General features: G+C 61.8%; 2 protein-coding genes across 2 annotated transcripts in view; one reads left to right on the top strand and one right to left on the bottom strand.

Moving 5' to 3' along the window:
• LOC141972468 (scavenger receptor cysteine-rich type 1 protein M130-like) overlaps positions 1 to 21,203 on the top strand; it is a 222,590-nt gene that overhangs the window by 131,601 nt on the left and 69,786 nt on the right. The gene's annotated exons all lie outside the window — the stretch shown is intronic.
• Positions 219 to 15,569, bottom strand: LOC141972428 (SUN domain-containing protein 5-like). The gene is made up of 9 exons (XM_074930298.1): positions 15,303 to 15,569; positions 14,306 to 14,358; positions 4,701 to 4,844; positions 3,595 to 3,688; positions 2,938 to 3,013; positions 2,280 to 2,386; positions 1,528 to 1,695; positions 1,094 to 1,183; positions 219 to 649 (listed from the first exon to the last, which is right to left on the bottom strand). The coding sequence occupies exons 1-9, from the start codon at positions 15,567 to 15,569 to the stop codon at positions 521 to 523; spliced, it is 1,128 nt and encodes a 375-aa protein (XP_074786399.1). The 3' UTR covers positions 219 to 520.

The raw sequence follows: 21,203 nt of genomic DNA, 5'->3' as shown, positions 1-21,203 counted from the left end.
CAGGGCTCTTCTGGTGCCCCCCCGATGGAGACAAATCCACGCTGAGCTGAAAGGCCACAGCCTTTAGTTATTTCTTCCCTCTTTTCTTCTGTTGGTCCTTCTTGTTCTTCTCTGGTGTGTTGTGGTTTGAACTCGGCCAGCAGCCAATCGCCACGTGGCCAGTTGTTTACTTCCCCCCACCCCAGCCCGGTGAAACAGGAGAGGGACAAAAGAGGAAATTCACAGGTTGAACTAAAAGATTTACTAGTACTAACAGGACCAACACAACAACAGCAAGGCCGAGCAGGTGAAGGCGGTCACCGAGCGGTGGCCGGTCTGGGCCCGTCCCAGCAGCGACCCGACCGCTCCAGAGAATCCGCCACCACCCCGGAACCGAAACGGGGCGCGGGGGAGCAGCGTCCGCCTGGACGGGGAGCGGGACGTGACCCCACGTGGAACGCTCCAAGGCAGCCCTGCCCTCGGCCGTGCTCCCCTCGGCCACGGAGAGGGAACTCCCGCCTGGCCCAGAGCAGGACAGGGCTCAGCTGGTTCCTGCGCCCGCCCTCAGCCCGTGCACCTGCACTCGGTAAACGCAGGTGTACTCGGGGTTGCCCCAGTTGCTCTTCACAAGGAACTTGACATACGAAAAGGCTCTGGGAAACGGCGCGGTCTGCGAAGACAAGAGGGAAAGGGAGGCAGAGGGGTTAAGAGCGACAGTGCAGTCAGTCCCTCCCTGCCGGCCCTGCTCCTGCTCAGGAACCAGCTCCCGGCGGCGGGTGGGAGCGGCTGCTGCCACCGGGGCTGCTGGGGAGGCCGGGGCACGGGACGGGGGAAGGCTCCTGGCCTCCTCTGCGTGCCGGCCCGGCCGGGGCTGCGCCCCCCTGCCCCTTGCTCTGGCCCTCCAGGCCCCGCTGCCCGCTCTGCCTGCCTCCCGCAGAGAAGGGGACGCTCTGCTGCGAGGAGAACCACCGCCTGCGCCTCAGCCCCGCCAGGGCTCTCTGGGCGGGGGCCCGGGGCCCTGTGCCCAGGGAGGAAGCGTTCACACCCCCCTGCCGTGGGCTCCCAGCCAAGCCTGGTTCGCCCCCCGGCATCCTCCCCCGCGCGTGGAGCGTACCTTCAGAGGGAAGGTCTGAATGGCCTCTTTGGTCACGTCGTAGGTGAACGTCAGGAGCAGCGCTTCCTCCTCTCCATCCGCGTCCAGTCCCTTGGGGCCAAAGCACAAGCAGAGCAGTTCAGACTCAGCCCCACAGAGGGGACGTGCGCGCTGGCTCAGCCCGGGCAGGTACCCGGCCTCTCCCGGGCTCCAGCAGCTGTCTGACACTGCCCGGGGCGGAGCTCAGGCTCCTCAGGGTCAAGAACCCGGAGGTGCTTCGGCCAGAAGATGTCCCGAGAGGGATGGAGCCCTCGAAGCGTCCCCCCAGGGCAGCGCGGTGCTCAGCAGAGAGCAGGACACAAGCCCCAGGGAACGCACAGAAGGCCGCAGGCGAGTCCCTGTCACGGCTTTCCCCCAGGGCCAGACCCCACCAGACGCGCCCGGCAGAGACTTACGAAGACAGCGACGTCTCTGGGGGCGCTGACGACGGTCCCGGACGGAGACACATCTTTGTAGATGTGCTGCACGCTGACGGCGGTCAGATGGACTCGTGCTGGCAGCCTGATGACCACCTGGCCCTGGTGCCTCGGCAGAGGCCAGCAGTTCCCTGGGGACATATCCGGCTGCAGGCAGGACGAGAGAGCAGTGAGGGGCGAGAGCGCGTCGGGGACGACACAGCTCGCGCCGCTCGGAGCACGGGACCGGCGTGTCTGGGGGGGCTATTGCAGCTCGGAAATGAGGCGCCCGTGAGGGGCGGACAGAAGCAGGAGGCCGCCTTCCCTGCCCGACAGAGGGGGCTCTCAGTGTTACGGAAAAGAGGAGAACACTGGTTACGAAGCCACCCTAGTCAGGGCCTTACAGAAACACCTCTCTGCCCAGCGCTCAGCAGGGCACCCCCCACCCCTGAAAAGGCACCGTTAGGGACAGGTGTGGAAAGGGGGTCACCAGGGAGAAAGTCTTTCACTCAGCTGGGACAGAGGCCTGTGGGCAAGGGGCAGCAGCTCCGCTCAGCTCAGCCCCGTTCCCCTCCTGAGGGGAACCGCTCCTCTCCAGCAGGCCCAGCCCTGTGTCCGAGCTTTGGCTTCAGGAACCTGATGGGCACTGCGGGCTGGAGCGGCACTGCCCTGCACTGAGGGGAGAGCCCCGAGGTCGGTCCCAGCTTCACCGGAGGGAAGGAAACCAGCACCCGTGAGTTCCGCTACAGTACCTCCAAAACAGCATCAGGTGTGGACTGAGAGAACCACTCCACAACGCTGCAGCGCCAGTGTGTGCAGCTGAAGGCCTCCGAAGTTCTCCGCATGTCAATGGAGGCACCTGTAAGGGAGGGAGAGCAGGTCACTGCCAGAGGCCCCAGACCAGGAGCACCCGGTGCTCAGACACTATTTCTGGTGCCGCCGAGCAGCTCCACGTCTGTCAGCGCTGTTCTCACCCCCAGGCCGCGGGGGCGCCCGGCTGCGCGGGGCAGGGACGGCATCCCCGTGCCTGGCGACTGCTGCCGCCACGGCGCCACGAGGAGAAGGTCTGAGGGTGCTGGGGGGCAGCAGGCGCCGGGGCGACGACAGCGGAGCAAAGCCGAGGGCTCGCCGCGTGGGCAGCAAAGGGTGACCCAGCCGTTCCCTTCGCGGACGCAGCCGCAGGAAGAGCCCCTCCATCAGCGCAGCAGCGTGTGCGGGGGCAGCGCCAGAGGCCCCCGCGCAGGGGCCAAGGGCAGGACTGGGAGGGAGCCCGAGAGAGCCGCTCGGCCACAGCCTGGCTCGGGGACCCCAGGCAGCATTTCAGCTGCCCCGCTTTGGAGAGCACGGCCTCCTCTGGGCAGGGCTACAGGCAAGCGCAGGGCAAGGAGGTGGGGCTGCTTGCGTCCATACCAGAGCTTTTCAGGGCCCAGTCATACGTCGCGGCAGAGACTTTGGCAGGCGCTGCCTGGCTGCTGTCCTGAACTTCCTGGTAAAGATGTGAATGAACACAGAAAAGGACCATGTCAGCGGGCAGAGCAGCGTGGCCACTAGCGCCTGCAGAGGCAAAGGGGCAGTGCCCGAGGTGCAAGCCAAGCCTTGTCCGCAGAGCCCAGAGACGCTCTGCTGCTGGTGTGAGCCACCAGGCCTGAGGAACAGGATCTGTGCCGTGGCCGTGGCCGCAGCCCCGAGGCGGGTTGATGAGGGTCCCCACCGTCCCGTGCCCACCCTCCACGCTCTCCAGCTCGGTCGGGAGACGGTCCCAGGCCCCGCCGGCGTTGGCTGACCCCGTGAGCACACCTGGGTCTCACCACTGCCCCCGGGGCCCGGCCAGAGCAGGCAGAGGCCCCGGCGTGCCGAGGGAAGGCTGCCGGGAGTCCTCCGCTGCCTGAAGCGGCCCAGAGAAACCGGGCCCGGAGAAGGGCCTGCGCAGCGCAGCAGCTCACCCAGCAAGCCCCTGGCAAAGGCTGGCTCGCTGCAGTCAGCGGTCTGAGCCCACCAACAACCCCGAGGAGTGCTTTCTCGGGGGTTCTGCCCAGCCACCCCTCCTTCCCCAAAATGCAGGGTCACCTCTGCGCTGCTGAACTTCGCCTTCAGCTGAGCCACCTGCTCCCGCAGACGCTCCTTGTTTTGGGTTTGCTCTGCCAACAAAGTTTGCCAGTTCCTGCAGGAAGACAAAAGCCGCTCTTGTCAGAGAGCTGCCCATCCCCTCTGGGAACCGTCTGAGCTCAGCAAGCAGCAGACACGTGTGCCTTCCCTGCTCCGCACGTGCTCCCCTTCCTCGCCAGGCTGAGCAAAAGGCAAAGGCAGGAGGGAAGTACCAGAGCCCTGGCTGTTAGGAAAAGGAGTGCAGGTAGCACGAGGTCAGCCAAGACTGCTGCACAGACACAATTCCAGCTCAGGAAACGTCTCTTACCGCAGGGTCTCCAGGGGTGCCGCACACACACGTCTCAGCTCCTGAAAGGGAAAAACACTCTGTTCAGGTATCCGCTACCAGAGCTGCCGGGGCTTCCCAGGAGAGGCTTCCCTAAGAAGAGCCAGCAAAAGCTGCGGCTTCTTTGGGTCATCCTGCGTGGGAGCAGAGGAGCCGGTGATTTATCCAGCGCTGTCAGCAACGCTCCCTTGCAGGAGGTGCCCGACCCACCAGAGTCACAGGGGGACACTCTCAGGATCTATAGGGGCCCTGTAGGGGTCCTACAGTCCCACACGCAACCCCAGAAGCACCCCTGCAGCCCCTAGAGCCCCCCCCAGCACCGCCCTACCCCTACAGAAGCCCCATAGAGCACCTCCAGCCCCCAACAGCCCCTATAGAACCCCCCTATAGCCCCCCCCGAGCCCTACAGAACCACTCCACACACCCCCCCCAGCCCCTCCAGAGCTCCCTATAGCCCCTCTACAGACCCCAGTCCCTACAGACCCCCCTACCTGCGGGCCGTCCCCATCTGGTATTGGCACCAAATCAGGCACCAGTGGCCGCTGGGGGCAGGAAGAGGAGCCGCTCCCACTTCACACCAGTACAGACCAGTATGAACCAGTGACACCCCCACTCCACACCCCCTGTACATCCCTGGGCACCCCCAGTATAGCCCCGTGCCCCACCCACCCATCCCTGTGTAGCCCAACCTCCTCCCAGTATAGCTGTGTGCTCGCCCCAGTTTCCCCCAGTTCCCGCTCACCTTAGCCAGTGGCCCCCAGAGCTCACGGCCAGCAGCAGGTCCAGCTTGGCTCGCAGCAGCAGGACATCAGTGGTGACGGTGGCCACACGGGGGATTTGGGGACCCCCACCCTCAGGGGGAAGCTCAGCCCCTGCCCTGTCTCCTCTGTGTACCCCAACAGATGCCGCACCCCCCAGCCCCCCTGCAGGTGAGGGGGAACTGGGGGTCCCAGGGGGGAACTAGGGACCTACAGCAGAATACTGGGGTGAAAGGGGAGTATTGGGGTGCTGTAATGGGATACTGCGGGGATATGAGGGATACTGGGGGGGATACTAGGAGTACTGGGATTGTACAGGGAAATATTGGGGTGCTACAGGGGATATTGGGGTGATACAGGGGATTGAGGTACTATGGAAAAATATTGGGATGCTAGAGAGGGATATTGGGGTTCTGTGGGGGATACTGGAGTGATACAGGAGATACTGGAGTCCCACAGTAAAATACTGGGGTGCTAGTGAGGGACACTGGGGTTCTGTGGGGGATATTGGGGTGATATGGGGGGACTGGGGTCCTTGAGGTTTTGGGGTGCCAGTGCAGCTTTTGGGGTACCTGCACAGCATCGACGGTGCCGCGGAAGACGGGGTTCCCGAAGCAGGCGGCGCGGCAGTGCCGGGGGGGCCGGGCTGCAGCAGGTTCTGACCGTACTTCTCCAGGATGCTGAGCGCTGTCCGTGGCCCCCCCAAACCCTGTGGCCGCACCCCCCAGCGGCTGGGGGGGACAGGGAGGGTCAGAGAGAGCCCCCAAACCCCCACCGCACCCCCACACTCCCCCTCCCACTGCCCCCATATTTTGAGTGCTGAGATAGGGGATTTGAGTAACTTTGGTCAGATGGCACAAGACAGAGGCCTGTGCACGGACAAAGAAAAGGGGGGAGAGCCACATACCAGGTGCTGATAACGTTGCTCGGCTGCAATCTCCTAGCCCAAAGAGAAGTTTCTTCTGGTCCTTGAAGTTGTGTGTTCCAGCAACAAATCACCCGAGATTCCAGCACAAACTGGCCTGGCGGTTTGGCCGGGGCCCAGGGAACAACTGAGGCAGCGCAGAGCGACAGGGTGAAAAGTTCATCAGCGAGGAAGAAGAGGTACTTCACCTATCCGACCCTTGCCCAGAAATTTCTGACCCCTGACCGGAGCTTGAAGAGCTCATGGCGCAGGCGCAAGGGGAGGAGACCTGATTACCATGAGGAGCGAGGGGAGGCGGGGGTACACTACGTATATGTACAGGCGTTCCATGAATATGCACTATTCTGTAACGTATCAGCCGGACGGGAGCTGCAAACGGCGCGCGTGCTTGTGGTGGAGCGATCCCCCATGCGCCCGGCGCCGGATAAACGTTCCTACTTGTACTGGGTCTGGCTGAGCCGGAATCGGTTTTCCCTCACAGCAGCCCCGTGGTGCTGTGGTTTGTGCTGGGAGCTGCAGGGTGTTGGCAGCTCCCTGGTGTGGTGGCTGCTGCTGAGCAGTGCTCACACAGCACCAAGGCTCTTCCTGACATTTCCCCCAGCGGGACGGGGTGGGCGAGATCTCGGGAGGGGACACAGCCAGGACAGCTGACCCGAACCGACCCAAGGGATATTCCAGACCCTGTGACGTCGGCTCAGTATAAAGCCGGGAGAAAGGAGGGAGGGGTGGGTCACCCTCGGTCCTCCGAGGCAACCACTCCGCGTATTGGAGCCCCGCTTCCCGAGAAGGCCCCACAGCGCCTGTCCATGGGAAGGAGAGAATAAATCTGTTTGCTTTTGCTTCCGCGCGCGGACTTTGGCTTCGCTTTGCTTATATTAAAACTGCTTTTGTTTCACCCACAAGGGTTAGTTTATCTTCTTTCCCCTCTTTACCCTGTTGAGAAAACAAAGGGAAGGGGGGGGGGGAAGTGATAGAGGGACTTGGTGGATACCTGGCATTTAGCCAGAGTCAAACCACCACACTACTTTACAGCTTCACGGTTGTAGAGTCTTATCTCCGCAAGACACCTATAACCACTCTACAGGCACCCCAGTCCCCAGAGAGCTCCTTACAGACCCTCTGCGGCCCCTCAACCCCTACAGAGCTCCTATAATGCCACTACAGCCCACCAACCCCTACAGAGCTCCCTATAGCCCCTCTATATCACCCCCCTGCCTCTACAGAGCTCCTTAATAGCCCCCTACAGCACCCCCCCCCCCGAGCTCCCTATAGCCCCGAGGCCCCTACGGAGCTCCCTATCGCCCATCGATAGCTCCCCCAGCCCCGACAGAGCTCCTTATAAACCCCTACATACGCCCCAGCTCTCTATAGTACCTCTACAGCCCTCCGATCCCCTACAGAGCACTCTATAGACCCTCACCAGCCCCCCAAGCCCCTTCAGAGCTCCCTATATACCCTCTACACCCCCCCAGCCCCTACAGAGCTCCATATACACCCTGAACAGCCCCCCGAGCCCCCACAGAGCTCCCTGTAACCCCTCTACAGTTCCCCCCTGCCTCTACAGTTATACTCCTTATAATGCCTCTACAGCCCACCAACCCCTAAAGCGCTCCCTATAGCCCCCCAACAGCCCCCCAGAGCTCCCTATCACCCCTCTACAGCCCTCCCCAACTCCCTATAGTCCCTCTACAGCCCCCCACAGAGCTCCTCATAGCCCCTCTAAAGCCCTCCCCGTCACTAAAGAGCTCCTTATAGCACCTCTCCAGCCCTCTCGCTATTGCCCCTCTACAGGCCCCCCAGACCTCCCTATAACCACTCTACAGCTCCGCCCAGCCCCTATAGAGCTCCTTATAGCCTCTCTGCAGACCCCCAGTCCCTGCATAAGTCCCTAAGCCCCTCAACAGTGACCAGAGCTCCCTAGAGCCCCTCTACAGCTCCATCAGCCCCTAGAGAGCTCCTTATAACCCCTCTACAGCCCTCCCCAGCTCCCTATAGTACCTCTACATCCCCTCAACAGCTCCCGAGCCCCTACAGAGCTCCATATATAGCCTCTACAGCCCCCCAGCCCTTAGAGAGCTCCTATAGGCCCTGTACAGCTCCCTCAGCCCCTACAGAGCTTCCTATAGCCCCTCTACAGCCCCCTGCGAGCTCCATATACACTCTGAACAGTCTCCGGAGCCCCTACAGAGCTCCCTGTAGCCCCTCTACAGCTCCCGCAGCCCCTACAGAGCTCCTTATAATGCCTCCACAGCACACCAACCCCTACAGAGCTCCCTATAGCCCCTCAACAGTCCACCAGAGCTCCCTATAACCCCTCTACAGCCACCCCAAACCCTACAGATATCCTCATAGCCCCTCTAAAGCCCCCTCTAGCCCTACAGAGCTGCCTAGAACCACTCTACAGGCACCCCAGCCCCTACAGAGCTCCTTATAACCACTCTTCGGCCCCCCACAGACCCTACAGACCTCCCTATAGTCTCTCTACAGCAAGCCCCAGCTCCTACAGAGCTCCTTTTAACCTCTCTACAGACCCTACAGAGCTCCCTACAGCCCACTAGCCCCTACAGAGCTCCGTACAGCCCCTCTACAGCTATCCCAGCTCCTACACCGCTCACTATAGCCCCTCTCCAACTCCCCCCAGCCTCTACAGAGCTTGCTATAGCCCCTCTACAGCCCCCCCAGGGCTCCCTGTAACCACTCTACAGCCCACCCCAGCCCCTACAGAGTTCCCTATAGCCTTGCTACAGCCCCCCTAGTCCCTACAGAGCTCCCTATAACCACTCTACAAGCACCCCGGTCCCCAGAGAGCTCCTTATAGACCCTCTGTGGCCCCCTCAATCCCTACAGAGTTCCTTATGACCAGTCTTCACCAACCCAGCTCCTACAGAGCTCCTTATAATACCACTACAGGCCGCCAATCCCTACAGAGCTCCCTATAGTCCCTCTACAGCTCCCCCCAGCCCCTACAGAGCCCCTTATAGCACCTCTACAGTCCCCAAGCCCCTACAGAGCTCCCTATAGCCCCTCTACAGCTCCCCCAGCCCCTACAAAGCTCCTTATAATGCCTCCACAGCACACCAACCCCAAAAGAGCTCCCTAGAGCCCCTAAACAGTCCACCAGAGCTCCCTATAACCCCTCTACAGCCCACCCCAAACCATACAGATATACTCATAGCCCCTCTAAAGCCCCCCCTAGCCCTACAGAGCTGCCTAGAACCACTCTACAGGCACCCCAGCCCCTACAGAGCTGGTTATAACCACTCTTCTCCCCCCCAGCCCATACAAAGTGCCTTACAACCAGTCTTCAGGCACCGCAGCCCGTACAGAGCATCTTATAATGCGTCTACAGCCCCCCAGCCCCTACAGAGCTCCTTAGAGACCCTGTACAGCTCCCACAGCCCTACAGAGCTCCTTCTAGCCCCTCTAAACACCCCCCCCAACCCCTACATGACTCCTTATAGCACCTCTACAGCCCACCAGCCCCTACAGAGCTCCCTACAGACACTCTATAGAACACTGAGCTCCCAATAGGGCCTCTACAGCCCACCAGCCCCTATAGAGATCCTTATAAGCCCTCTACAGCCCCAACTGCAATTTCAGAGCTCCATATAGACCCTCTACAGACCAACCTAGCCTGTACTGTGCTCCTCATAGCCAATCCAGGGCCCCCCCTACAACGCCACAGAGCTCCATATAGCCCTGCTAAAACCCCCACAGCACCTACAGAGCTCCCTATAACCACTCTACAGCTCCCACCAGCCCATACAGAGCTCATTATAGCCCCTCTGCAACACCCGCAGCCCCTACAGAGCTCCTTATAGCCCCTCTAAAGCGCTCCCCAGGTCCCTACAGACCCTCTACAGCCCCTCAGTCCCTACAGAGAATCTTATAGTCCCTCTACAGTTCACCCCAGCCCCTACAGAGCTCACCATTGCGCCTGTACAGCTCCCACAGCCCATACTGAGATCCTTCTAGCCCCTCTAAAGCCACCCCAGCCCCTACATGACTCCTTATAGCACCTCTACATCCCACCAGCCCCTACAGAGCTCATTATAACCCCTCTTCGACACCCCCAGCCTCTACAGAGCTCCTTATAACACCTCTAAACCCCTCCCCAGGTCCCTACAGCACCTCTACAGCCCCTCAGTCCCTACAGAGGTTCCTAAAGTCCCTCTACAGCCCACCAGCCATTACAGAGCTCCCTACAACCCCTCTACAGCACACTGAGCTCCCAATAGGGCCTCTACAGCCCCCCAGGCCCTACAGAGCTCCTTAGAACCACTCTTCGCCCCCCCAGCCCATACAAAGTGCCTTACAACCAGTCTTCGGGCACCGCAGCCCGTACAGAGCATCTTATAATGCCTCTACAGCCCCCCAGCTCCTGCAGAGCTCCTTATAGGCCCTGTACAGCTCCCACAGCCCATTCAGAGCTCCCTCTAGCCCCTCTAAAGCCCCCCCCGCCCCTACATGACTCCATATAGCCCGTCTACAGCTCCCCCAGCCCCTAAAAGCTCATTATAACCCCTCTAAACCCCTCCCCAGGTCCCTACAGCCCCCCTACAGGCCCCCAGCCCCTACAGAGCTCCCTGTACCCCCTCTACAGCCCCCCCAGCTCCTACAGAGCTCCCTATAACCACTCTACAGCCCCCCAGCCCCTAGAGAGCTCCTTATAGCCCCTCTACACGCCACCAGAGCTCTCTATAGCACCTCATCAGCCCCCCAGCCCCTCCAGAGCTCCCTATAGGCCCTGTACAGCTCCCACAGACGTACTTAATAGTCCCTCTACCCCCCATGCCAGGCCCTACACGGCTCCTTATATCCCCTCTACAGCCCCCCCCAGCTCCCTAAATTACCTCTACAGACCACCAGCCCCTACAGAGGTACTTATAACCCCTCTAAAGCCCCCAGTGCCTACAGAGATACTTATAGCCCCTACAGAGCCCTACAACCTCTACAGACCTGCCTAGAGGCCCTCTACAGCCTCCGCCAGTCCCTACAGAGCTCCTTATTGACCCTCTACAGCACAGTAGCCCCTACAGAGCTCCCTATAGCATCTATACAGCCCCAACAGCCACTACAGAGCTCCCTACAACCCCTCTACAGCTCCCCAGCCCCTACAGAGCTCATTATATAACCTCTGGACACCTCAGTCCCTACAGAAGTCCCTATAGCCCCTCAACAGCGACCAGAACTCCCTATACCCCCTCTACAGCTCCATCAGCCCCTAGAGAGCTCCTTATAACCCCTCTACAGCCCCCCAAGAGCTCCCTGTAACCACTCTACAGCCCCCTCCAGAGCTCATTGTAACACCTCTACAGCCCACCCCAGCCCATACAGAGCTCCTCATAGCCAATCTATGGCCCCCCCTCCCCAGCCCCTACAGAACAGCATATAGCCCTGCTACAGCCACCTCAGCCCCTACAGAGCTCCTTAGAACCACTCTTCTCCCCCCCCAGCCCCTAGAAACCGCCTTACAACCAGTCTTCGGGCACCGCAGTCTGTACAGAGCATCTTATAATGCCTCTACAGCCCCCCAGCCCTTACAGAGCTCCTTATACACTATCTGCGGCCTCCCAAGCCCCTACAGAGGTCCTTATAGGCCCTGTACAGCTCCCACAGAGCTCCTTATAGCCCCTCTAAAGACCGCCAGCCGCTACATGACTCCCTAAAGCACCTCTACAGCCTCCCCAGCCCCTACAGAGCTCCTTGTAACCACTCTAAACCCCTCCCCAGGTCCCTACAGACCCTCTACAGCCCCTCAGTCCGTACAGAGCTTCCTATGGAACCTCTACAGCCTCCTAGCCCCTACAGAGCTCACAACAGACCCTCTACAGCCCCCACAGAGCTCCTTAAAACCCCTCTACAGCTCTCCCCAGAACCCTATAGTCCCTCTACAGCTCCCACAGCCCCTACAGAGCTCCTTCTAGCCCCTCTAAAGACGACCCAGCCCTTACATGACTCCTTATAGCACCTCTACAGCCCACCAGCCCCTACAGAGCTCCCTACAGACACTCTATAGCACTGAGCTCCCAATAGAGCCTCTACAGCCCCCCGGTCCCTACAGAGCTCCCTAGAGCCCCTCTGTAGTCCCCCAGCCCCTATAGAGCTCCTTATAAACCCTCTACAGCCCCAACTGCCACGACACAGCTCCCTATAGACCCTCTACAGCCCACCCTAGCCTGTACTGTGCTCCTCATAGCCAATCTAGGGCCCCCCCTACAACGCCACAGAGCTCCATATAGCCCTGCTAAAACCCCCACAGTCCCTACAGAGCTCCCTATAACCACTCTACAGCTCCCACCAGCCCATACAGAGCTCATTCTAGCCCCTCTGCAACACCCGCAGCCCCTACAGAGCTCCTTATAGCCCCTCTAAACTCCTCCCCAGGTCCCTAAGGCCACTCTACAACCCGCCAGCCCCTACAGAGCTCCCTATATACCCTCAACAGACCCCCAGCCCTTACCGAGCTCCCTATAGGCCCTGTACAGCTCCCACAGCCCCTACAGAGCTCCTTCTAGCCCCTCTAAAGCCCCCCAGCCCTTACATGACTCCATATAGCCCCTCTACAGCCCCCCCAGCCCCTACAAAGCTCATTATAACCCCTCTTCGACACCCCTAGCCCCTACACAGCTCCTTATAACCCCTCTAAACCCCTCCCCAGGTCCCTACAGCCCCTCAGTCCCTACAGAGCTTCCTGTAATCCCTCTACAGCCCCCCAGCCCCTACAGAGCTCCCTATACCCCCTCTACAGCCCCCCCAGCCCCTACATGACTCCTTATAGCACCTCTACAGCCCACCAGCCCTTACAGAGCTCCCTACAACCCCTCTATAGCACACTGAGCTCCCAATAGGGCCTCTACAGCCCCCCAGTCCCTACAGAGCTCGTTATATAACCTCTGGACACCTCAGTCCCTACAGAAGTCCCTATAGCCCCTCATCAGCGACCAGAACTCCCTATACCCCCTCTACAGCTCCATCAGCCCCTAGAGAGCTCCTTATAACCCCTCTACAGCCCTCCCCAGCTCCCTATAGTACCTCTACATCCCCTCAACAGCCCCTGAGCCCCTACACAGCTCCCTATATACCGTCTACAACCCCCAGCCCTTACAGAGATCCCTATAGGTCCTGTACAGCTCCCACAGCCCCCGCAGAGCTCCTTCTAGCCCCTCTAAAGCCCCCCCAGCTGCTACATGACTCCTTATAATAACTCTACAGCCCACCAGCCCCTACAGAGCTCCTTATAAACCCTCTGCAGCCCCCCCCAACCCCTACAGAACTCCTTATAGCCCCTCTACAGCCCCCCAAGAGCTCCCTGTAACCACTCTACAGCCCCCTCCAGAGCTCATTGTAACACCTCTACAGCCCACCCCAGCCCATACAGATCTCCTCATAGCCAATCTAGGGCCCCCCACCCAGCTCCTACAGAACAGCATATAGCCCTGCTACAGCCACCTCAGCCCCTACAGAGCTCCTTAGAACCACTCTTCTCCCCCCCCAGCCCCTAGAAACCGCCTTACAACCAGTCTTCGGGCACCGCAGTCCGTACAGAGCATCTTATAATGCCTCTACAGCCCCCCAGCCCTTACAGAGCTCCTTATACCCTCTCTAAAGACCCCCCAGCCCTTACATGACTCCTTATAGCACCTCTACAGCCCCCCGGTCCCTACAGTGCTCCCTAGAGCCCCTTTGCAGACCCCCAGCCCCTATAGAGCTCCTTATAAACCCTCTACAGCCCCAACTGCCACTACAGAGCTCCCTATAGACCCTCTACAGCCCACCCTAGCCTGTACTGTGCTCCTCATAGCCAATCTAGGGCCCCCCCTACGACCCAACAGAGCTCCATATAGCCCTGCTAAAACCCCCACAGCCCCTACAGAGCTCCCTATAACCACTCTACAGCTCCCACCAGCCCATACAGAGCTCATTATAGCCCCTCTGCAACACCCGCAGCCCCTACAGAGGTCCTTATAACCCCTCTAAACCCCTTCCCAGGTCCCTAAGGCCATTCTACAACCCGCCAGCCCCTACAGAGCTCCCTATAGGGCCTGTACAGCTCCCACAGCTCTTACAGAGCTCCTTATAACCCCTCTACTGCCCTCCCCAGCTCCCTATAGTACCTGTACATCCCCTCTACAGCCCCCGAGCCCCTACAGAGCTCCCTATAACCACTCTACAAGCACCCCAGTCCCCAGAGAGCTCCTTATGACCACTCTTCCCACCCCAGCCCCTACAGAGCTCCTTATAATGCCACTACAGACCACCAACCCCTACAGAGCACCCTGCAGCCCCTCTACAGCTCCGCCCTGCCTCTACAGAGCTTCTTATAATTCCCTACAGCCCCCCAGATCCCACAGAGCTCCCTATATTCCCTCTACAGACCCCAGTCCCTACAGACCCCCCTACCTGCGGGCTGTCCCCATCCGTTATTGGCAGCGATCCGGCCACCAGCAGCCCCTGGGGACGGGAAGAAGAACCGCTCCCACTTCACACCAGTACAGACCAGTAGGAACCAGTGACACCCCCACTCCACACCCCCTGTACATCCCTGGGCACCTCTACTGTAGCCCAGTGCCCCACCCACCCATCCCAGTGCAGCCCAACCTCCTCCCAGTCCCTCCCAATATAGCTCTGTGCTCCCCCCAGTTCCTCCCAGTCCCCACTCACCTTAGCCCCCCCACCAGGAGGTCAGTGAAGAACTGGGGGTTCAGGTACTCGTTCTGGAGGAGAGAGGCAGAGGGAGAGCAAGAGACCTCCCAGTATAGCACAGTACTTTCCCGTATGTCCCAGTTTCCCTCCCAGTACTCCTCAGTATGGCCCAGTGACCCTCTTACCGCTCCCTAATATATCCCAGTGTGTCCCAGTGACCTTCCTAGTGCTCCCCAATATATCCCAGTATATCCCACTGCTCTCCAGCATGTCCCAGGGCCGCCCCAGACTGTCCTAATGACCTTCCCAGTGGCCCCCAGAGCTCACGGCCAGCAGCAGGTCCAGCTTGGCTCGCAGCAGCAGGTCATCAGCGGTGACGGTGGCCACACGGGGGATTTGGGGACCCCCAACCTCGGGGGAAATCTCAGCCCCTGCCCTGTCTCCTCTGTGTACCCCAACAGACGCCGCACCCCCCAGCCCCCCTGCAGGTGAGGGGGAACTGGGGGGCCCGGGGGGGAACTAGGGACCTACAGCAGAATACTGGGGTGAAAGGGGAGTATTGGGGTGCTGTAATGGGATACTGCGGGGATATGAGGGATACTGGGGGGATACTAGGAGTACTGGGATTGTACAGGGGAATATTGGGGTGCTATAGGGGATATTGGGGTTATATGGAGGGACTGGGGTCCTTGAGGTTTTGGGGTACCAGTGCGGCTTTTGGGGTACCTGCACAGCATCGACGGTGCCGCAGAAGACGGGGTTCCCGAAGCAGACGGCACGGCAGTGCCGGGGGGGCCGGGCTGCAGCAGGTTCTGACCGTACTTCTCCAGGATGCTGAGCGCTGTCCGTGGCCCCCCCAAACCCTGTGGCCGCACCCCCCAGCGGCTGGGGGGGACAGGGAGGGTCAGAGAGAGCCCCCAAACCCCCACCGCACCCCCACACTCCCCCTCCCACTGCCCACATTCCCCATTCCCCCATATTTTGGGTGCCTCCCCCGCATTTAGGCTGACCCCACCTCCCCCATTTTGGGGTCCCCCCCAACGCTCCAGGCACAGGTTGTGGCACAGCAGTCGGGCACCGTCCAGTTGTCGACAATTGTCTTGGATGGGGTGGCCGGGGGACCCCCAAAATCGGGCTCAGCTCTGCCGGTGTCGCCTCCCCGGGGTCCTGGGTCCGAGCCGCCTCCAGTGCCGCACGCAGCGCCCCCCCGAGATCGGGCGGGGGGGCGCCTCACTGCCCCCCGGGGTTCAGGGGAACCCCTCTGGGTCGGGGGGTGCCCCATTCGGAGCGGCCCGCGATGGGGCGGCACCCGTAGGAGGACCCCGCGGTGTGGGGGGAGCCCTCAGGATCTTGGGGGGGCCCTCAGAGGACTCCGGGATGGGCGGGGACCCCCGGCATGTGGGGGGAGTCCCCTCCGCCGGGACGGGGGCACCGGGCTCGGCCTCTTCCGCCATCACCTGAGGGGCAGAAACGGGGAGAAAAAGGGAAACTTTTACGGGGGGGAGGAACGAAAATAATGTGTTAGCGGGGCAGCGGTGGCACTAATGGAGGCGCAGCCCTCGCCTGGGGTCCCCGAGGGATCCTGCCACCCAAAAGCCCCTGGTTGGGGGATCCCAGTGGGCGGGGGGTCCCTCTCCCCACACTGTCAGGGGGGTACCGTCCCCCACTGCCAGGTGCCCTGTCGGGAGGTCGAGGGGGGAGGGGGACGGGGGTGCGTGAGGGCCCGGGGGTACCAGGGAGAACTCGGGGACCCCCGCCCCAGCGTAGGGCGGTGCCGCGGGGAGGGGGCGCCCAGCGGGGAGCCCCTGCCTACCTCAGGAGCCGGCGAGAAGAGCAGAAGTGCAGGAAGAAGAGAAGGAAGAGAAGGCAGCCGCGCCCGCCCCGACCGGCGCCGACTACAAAATGGCGGCGGCGACTGCGGGGGGGAAAGCGCCTTCCCGCCCTGGGGCCGTCACGCCGCGCCGGCCCCGCCCCCTCGCTGGCAATGCCCTCACCCGCCATGGCGGCCGCGGCGTCGCCCCGCACCCCCTCCGCGTCCTGCGCATGCTCCTCTCCGGCCCCGCCCCCTCGCTGGCAATGCCCTCACCCGCCATGGCGGACCCCGCTCCCCTCAGGGCCACCGTGATGGCGGCGGCGGCGGCCCCGGCAGCTTCCCCGGGCTCCGGTGAGGCGGGAGGGCGGGTAGGGGAGCCCCGGGGTGGGGGGGCCCTCGGGGGTGGCGTCGCGCCCGCGTCGCGGCCTCCCCCCGCCCGGGGGGTGTGAACCCGGCGGCTCGGGGGGGTCGGGTCCTCCCCCCCCTTCCCCTTCCCCCCCTCGCCTTTCCCTTCCCCGCCCTTCCCGGGGGTCACCGGGGCCGTGACGTCCCGGCGAGCACGGGGGGCGCGGGCCGGCAGCGGCAGCGGGGCCAGGCGGGGCCCGGCGTCCCTGGGGGGCGGCGGGGGGGTCAGGGGCAGCCCCCAGGGACCCCCCCACACCTGCCCCGAGGCAGCGCCCGCAAATCCCCCCACAAACCCCCACGGGGACGTTTCCCGGCCCCGCAGAGACCCCCCCAGGTCCCCCCCAGCCCACAGAGACCCCCAGCCCCGGGTCACCGAGGGCCATGGCCCCCACCAGGGCGGCCCCACGTGGAGGCGCAGGGGCTGGAGGAAGTTTTGCACCAGCCCCACGGGGGTGTAGGCCCCCAGCCCCAAATCCTCCAGCCGCTCCTCCCCTCCACACCCCCGGCGGGAGGGGGCCTCTGCCCCACAGCCGGGGGGGGTGACAAGCGGGACCCACAGCAGGGGGGTCCGGACTGAAACCAAGAAACTCCCTCACCAGTCGGAATCCAAAGGCACTGCTCGGCGGGAATTCCTGATCAGCAGCGCTGGGGTCGCCCTGGGCTTTCTCCACCATAAGGGCTCCCCCGAACTAGCGGGGGCCATCAGTTTACACACCCGCCAATCATACACAGGCGTGAATTTCCTGGAAAGGGGTGTTTTATGATCACGACTTCCCGGGATTCCTTTGCACAGCCCCAGCATGCCCAGTGACAAGAGAGTGAGGGGCCTCGGTGGCCGAGGGCAGGAGTACGGGCTCTTCTTCGCGGGGTCGGCTCTTTGTGGAGCAGGAGCCGTGAGGAAGGTCCAGGTGTCGTCCGCCTGCATGGGCGAGATCACCCTCCCTAGACGGTATCTCCGGGCCCTTGTCTTCGAGTTGCCCTTAGCTCGGTTGCCCAAGCACCCACCGAAGGCTGCTACCGGTGAGGTGTATGGGGAGCGTTTTACTTTTGTCCACGCAGACCAAGAGGCCGAGGGAAAACCGCTGAGGAGTCGCTGGGGAACAAACACGAGCAAAACCTTCCTGCCTCGCAGTTCAGACTTCATCAGAAATTCCCTGGTTTGAGCCCTTGCAAGACCCACGGTGGGCTCTGTTCGCCCCGTGGTGGGGTGGGGAGGAGAAGGGGGGTTATAGGGGGGTCTGACCTACAGCCCCTGCCCCCCCCTCCCCTTGAGCCCCCCCGCCCTGCCCCAAGTCCCCAATCTGCCCCCCCCGAGCCCCTGTCCTGCCCTGTGGCCCCCTAGACCCCCAACGTGCTTTCCCAGAGCCCCTGTCCTGCCCTGTGCCCCCTCCAGACCCTCAGTCTGCCCCCCCAGACCCCAAGTGTGCCCTCCCAAAATCTCTGTCCTGCCCTGTGGCCCCCCCTACGACTGCCCTAAGACACTCTGTGTTCCAGCCGCTGTCCCCAAGACCTCTCGGCCCTGTGACCAGTGGCCCCTTCTCCCACCACACCCTCCCCCTCCCCTCGACCAGGCTCGGGGTCACCCCTCGGAGTGACTCTTCCCCTTTGTGCCCCCCTTGGCTGCCTGCAGCCTCACTTTGCAGGCGCTGGGCCTTGCCCAGGAGGCGGGGTGGAACCGAAGCGTGGTGAGCTGTGGAAGGCGGCAGCTTCATTCAACAGCTAAGACAAACATGGGTGGTTGTGTGCAGTCGGGGGGCGTGGGCAGGACCGAGCAGGCCGTTGGCACTGAGGCTGCCGTTGGCTCAGCAGGCAGAGCCCCTGCAGGAGGTGGCCGTGGTGCACTGCAGCCTGCGCTGGATCCTCTCCCTCCTGCTGCTCAGGCCTTCCCTCAGGTTCTGCAGGAGCTCCTGCAAGCAAGTGAAGAATTCCACCAACTTCTGGGGTAGAAGGGGGCGGGAGCTGAACCCGCCTGATGGTGTTGGTGTTGGCCTTGGCCTCTGAAGGGGGGTTGAGGGGAAGGCTGGCCGTGGCATTGGAGCAGCCGTTCCTGCTGGGGGCAGCCCCACCTGTACTAGGATCCACTCGTAGTAGTGCTGAGTGGAGGTGTAGATTCCGGGCCGTTTCGCTCTCGCGCAGCCTCTCCCCCAGCTGGTCACCCCAGCGAGCCAGAAGTAGTCAGCACTCCTGTCTTTGCAGACGAGAGGACCGCCGCTGTCCCCCTGCGACGGAGGAAAGAGGGTCACGGTGGTGTCGGGTGGCCGCTGGCAGCACTGGGGCCGGCTCCTTCTCTCTGCCAGCACCCCCAGAGCTGTGTCCGCGGCACAGAGGCGCTGCTCAGGTGCTGGGGCCGACAGGACCTTGTCTGGGAGGGGGTGGTGGGCCCGTGGGGTAGGGCTGGCGCTCATCTCTGCACAGCGACGCTGGCCGGGTGCAAGAGGGATGTTCCAGGGCTGGGAGCCGGACCTCGGGGCTGCCAGGAGCGCTGGGTGGGCTTTCTGGGCAGAGTCCCGGGCCTCTGGGGCAAGTGGGGCCCTGGGCAAGGACCTGCAGCCGGGGAAGGGGAGCCCCAGCAGCGGTGGGGACCCAGCGGTGGTGGGAGGGCGACTGGCCAGGCACAGCCCGTGCCGGGGGGTGTCTGGGCGGCTCTAGGGGGCTGCCGGTGCCGCTGGGCGCTGCCTTAGAGTCACAGAATCCCAGAATCCTTCAGGTTGGAAAATCCCCTCGGGATCATCGAGTCCAACCCTCAGGCCGACTCTACAAAGTTCTCCCCTGCCCCTCATCCCCCCACAGCTCATCCAAATGGCCCTTAAACACACCCGGGGATGGGGACTCTCCCCCCTCCCTGGGCAGCTTCTTCCACTCTCTGACTGTGGGAGACATCGGCCTGTCAGCCCTGCACAGCCCCTGAGCAGCAGCAAGGCTTTGATGAGGAACAGCCCTGGGGAGAAAGATCAGAAACTGCCGAGTTGTGCCGAGGCGTCAGGGGAAAACGAGGGACAGCTGCCACCCTGAGCTGTGGGAAATCCTGACCCGTGAGGAGTTCCCGCCGCGTGAACAGCGCCTGAGCGAGCAGGGGATTGGTCTGCACAGCGTGTGAGAGTGCTCTGGTGCTGATAGGAGAAAGGATTGATGGCTGTCCAATTGCCGATTTGCTAATTGTGAAGTAAGAGCTTTGGGGAGTGCATAAGTATGTGCTATTGTAATAAGAAAGGGTCTTTCCTTCCGCTCTGCAGTGCAGAGTCCGTGCCCCGGTTGCCACAAGCCTGGATCCAGCCTCACCTGGACTCCTCTCTGAGAAGGAGTTGCGAAAGCAAGGGGATCTGTTCTGAACCTCGTGTCTCAGCGGGAGCTCTTCCTTACCCTTTGTACCTCTCCCATTAGGCAGAAACCTTTGACCAAGTCTGGGATTGAGATTGAATCTACCTGCATCTAAGCTCCATCAGGAGTTGAGAAAGCAAGGGGGTCCATTGTGAACTCTGTGACTCAGCGGGAGGTCTCCCTTACCTTTTTCTGTTTCTGGTCTCTGTGTAAATAATTTTAAATAAATTTGAACTTGATTTTCCTTTGTATGTTTCTTCCAGGTAGTAAGCAATAGAGTGAATGCTGCCACCAGACTTTGCAAAATCACCCTTTTATAACATCACGTTGAACTCACTTTTTGCTAATACCTTCCACAGCGACTCTTCAAGTGATCTAAAACACTCACCCGCAACACACCCGCCCGGGGCTCCAAGGGCCCTGGGCACCCCCTGCCTGGCGGCGGCCTGGGCCAGCTGGCAGGTGACAGCGGGGACCCGGGCAGGCTCACGGGGCACTGGCAGCGCCGTGACAGGGGGCAGCGCTCAGGCAGGGACGGCGGGGACATGGCTGGGGGGGTGAAGCCCCCGCCGGGCGCCTCCGACGTCCTCGGCGGCTGGATAGGGACCCTCTCTGCAGGGGGAGCGAAGAGGGGTGACGGGGTGAGAGCCGGGCGGGCAGAGCTGGCGGGGGAGTTCCCTGGAGAGCAGGAGCCTGAGGAGGAGCGGGAGCCTGCTGCTGCCCCTGCCGTGGGGGTTGGGCGCTGCGGGGTCTCTTTGGGGCAAACAGGGTTTTGGGGGTCTGGCCCCACGGCCATCATTCCACCAGCACCTGCTTCAGCCAGCCTTACGAGGTTTTGCTGCTTCACCCCACAACTCCCCAGCCCAGCGGTTCCCATCCTGCTGTTCTGTCTCCAGGGATGATTTCCCATCCCCACAATGGTTCCCCTCCCAACAGCTTCCCGTCCCAGGGATGGTTTCCCATCTCAAGGACGATTTCTCAGCCCCGCGATGGTTTCCTATCCCGACACTCTCCCCACCTCCATGATCTCCCATCGCAAGCATGGTTTTCTGGGGGGAGGTGAATTCTGTGTCCACGGGGAAGGGACAGGGCAGCGGTGGCCCTGCGATGCTGATGTGTGTGCGCTGCCCCATCCTGCCCCGGCAGTGGGGATGAGCGGGGGGTTGGGGTGTGGAGAAGTTTTTGGAAGATAACGGCCACCTGCTCCTTGATACCGACATGGTAACTCTGTGCTAGCTGCCCCTGTGTAAAGAACTCACTGTTCAATGTTCCTCTCTGGCTGCCACTGCACAGAGAGCTATTGTTCAGCAAATTCCTTACCTAGAGATATGGAGTGAAGTTGAAACACTGAGTAGGAGGTCCATAGGCTCGTGCTTCTTG

This window comes from Athene noctua, chromosome 33 (assembly GCF_965140245.1).
Source record: "Athene noctua chromosome 33, bAthNoc1.hap1.1, whole genome shotgun sequence".
NCBI lineage: Eukaryota > Metazoa > Chordata > Aves > Strigiformes > Strigidae > Athene > Athene noctua.
Note: the sequence above shows the minus strand (reverse complement) of the source record. Positions and strands in the feature narration are given on the sequence as shown.

What these genes read in the sequence shown, in the direction of transcription:
- LOC141972428 (XM_074930298.1), bottom strand. Translation starts at nt 15,569, where the DNA reads ATGGGGCACCCCCCGACCCAGAGGGGTTCCCCTGAACCCCGGGGGGCA. An exon ending in CTGGGCCCTGAAAAGCTCTG is followed by an intron (nt 2,387 to 2,937) that starts GTATGGACGCAA and finishes CCTCCCTTACAG; the next exon opens with GTGCCTCCATTGACATGCGG. An exon ending in CCAGAGACGTCGCTGTCTTC is followed by an intron (nt 1,184 to 1,527) that starts GTAAGTCTCTGC and finishes TTTGGCCCCAAG; the next exon opens with GGACTGGACGCGGATGGAGA.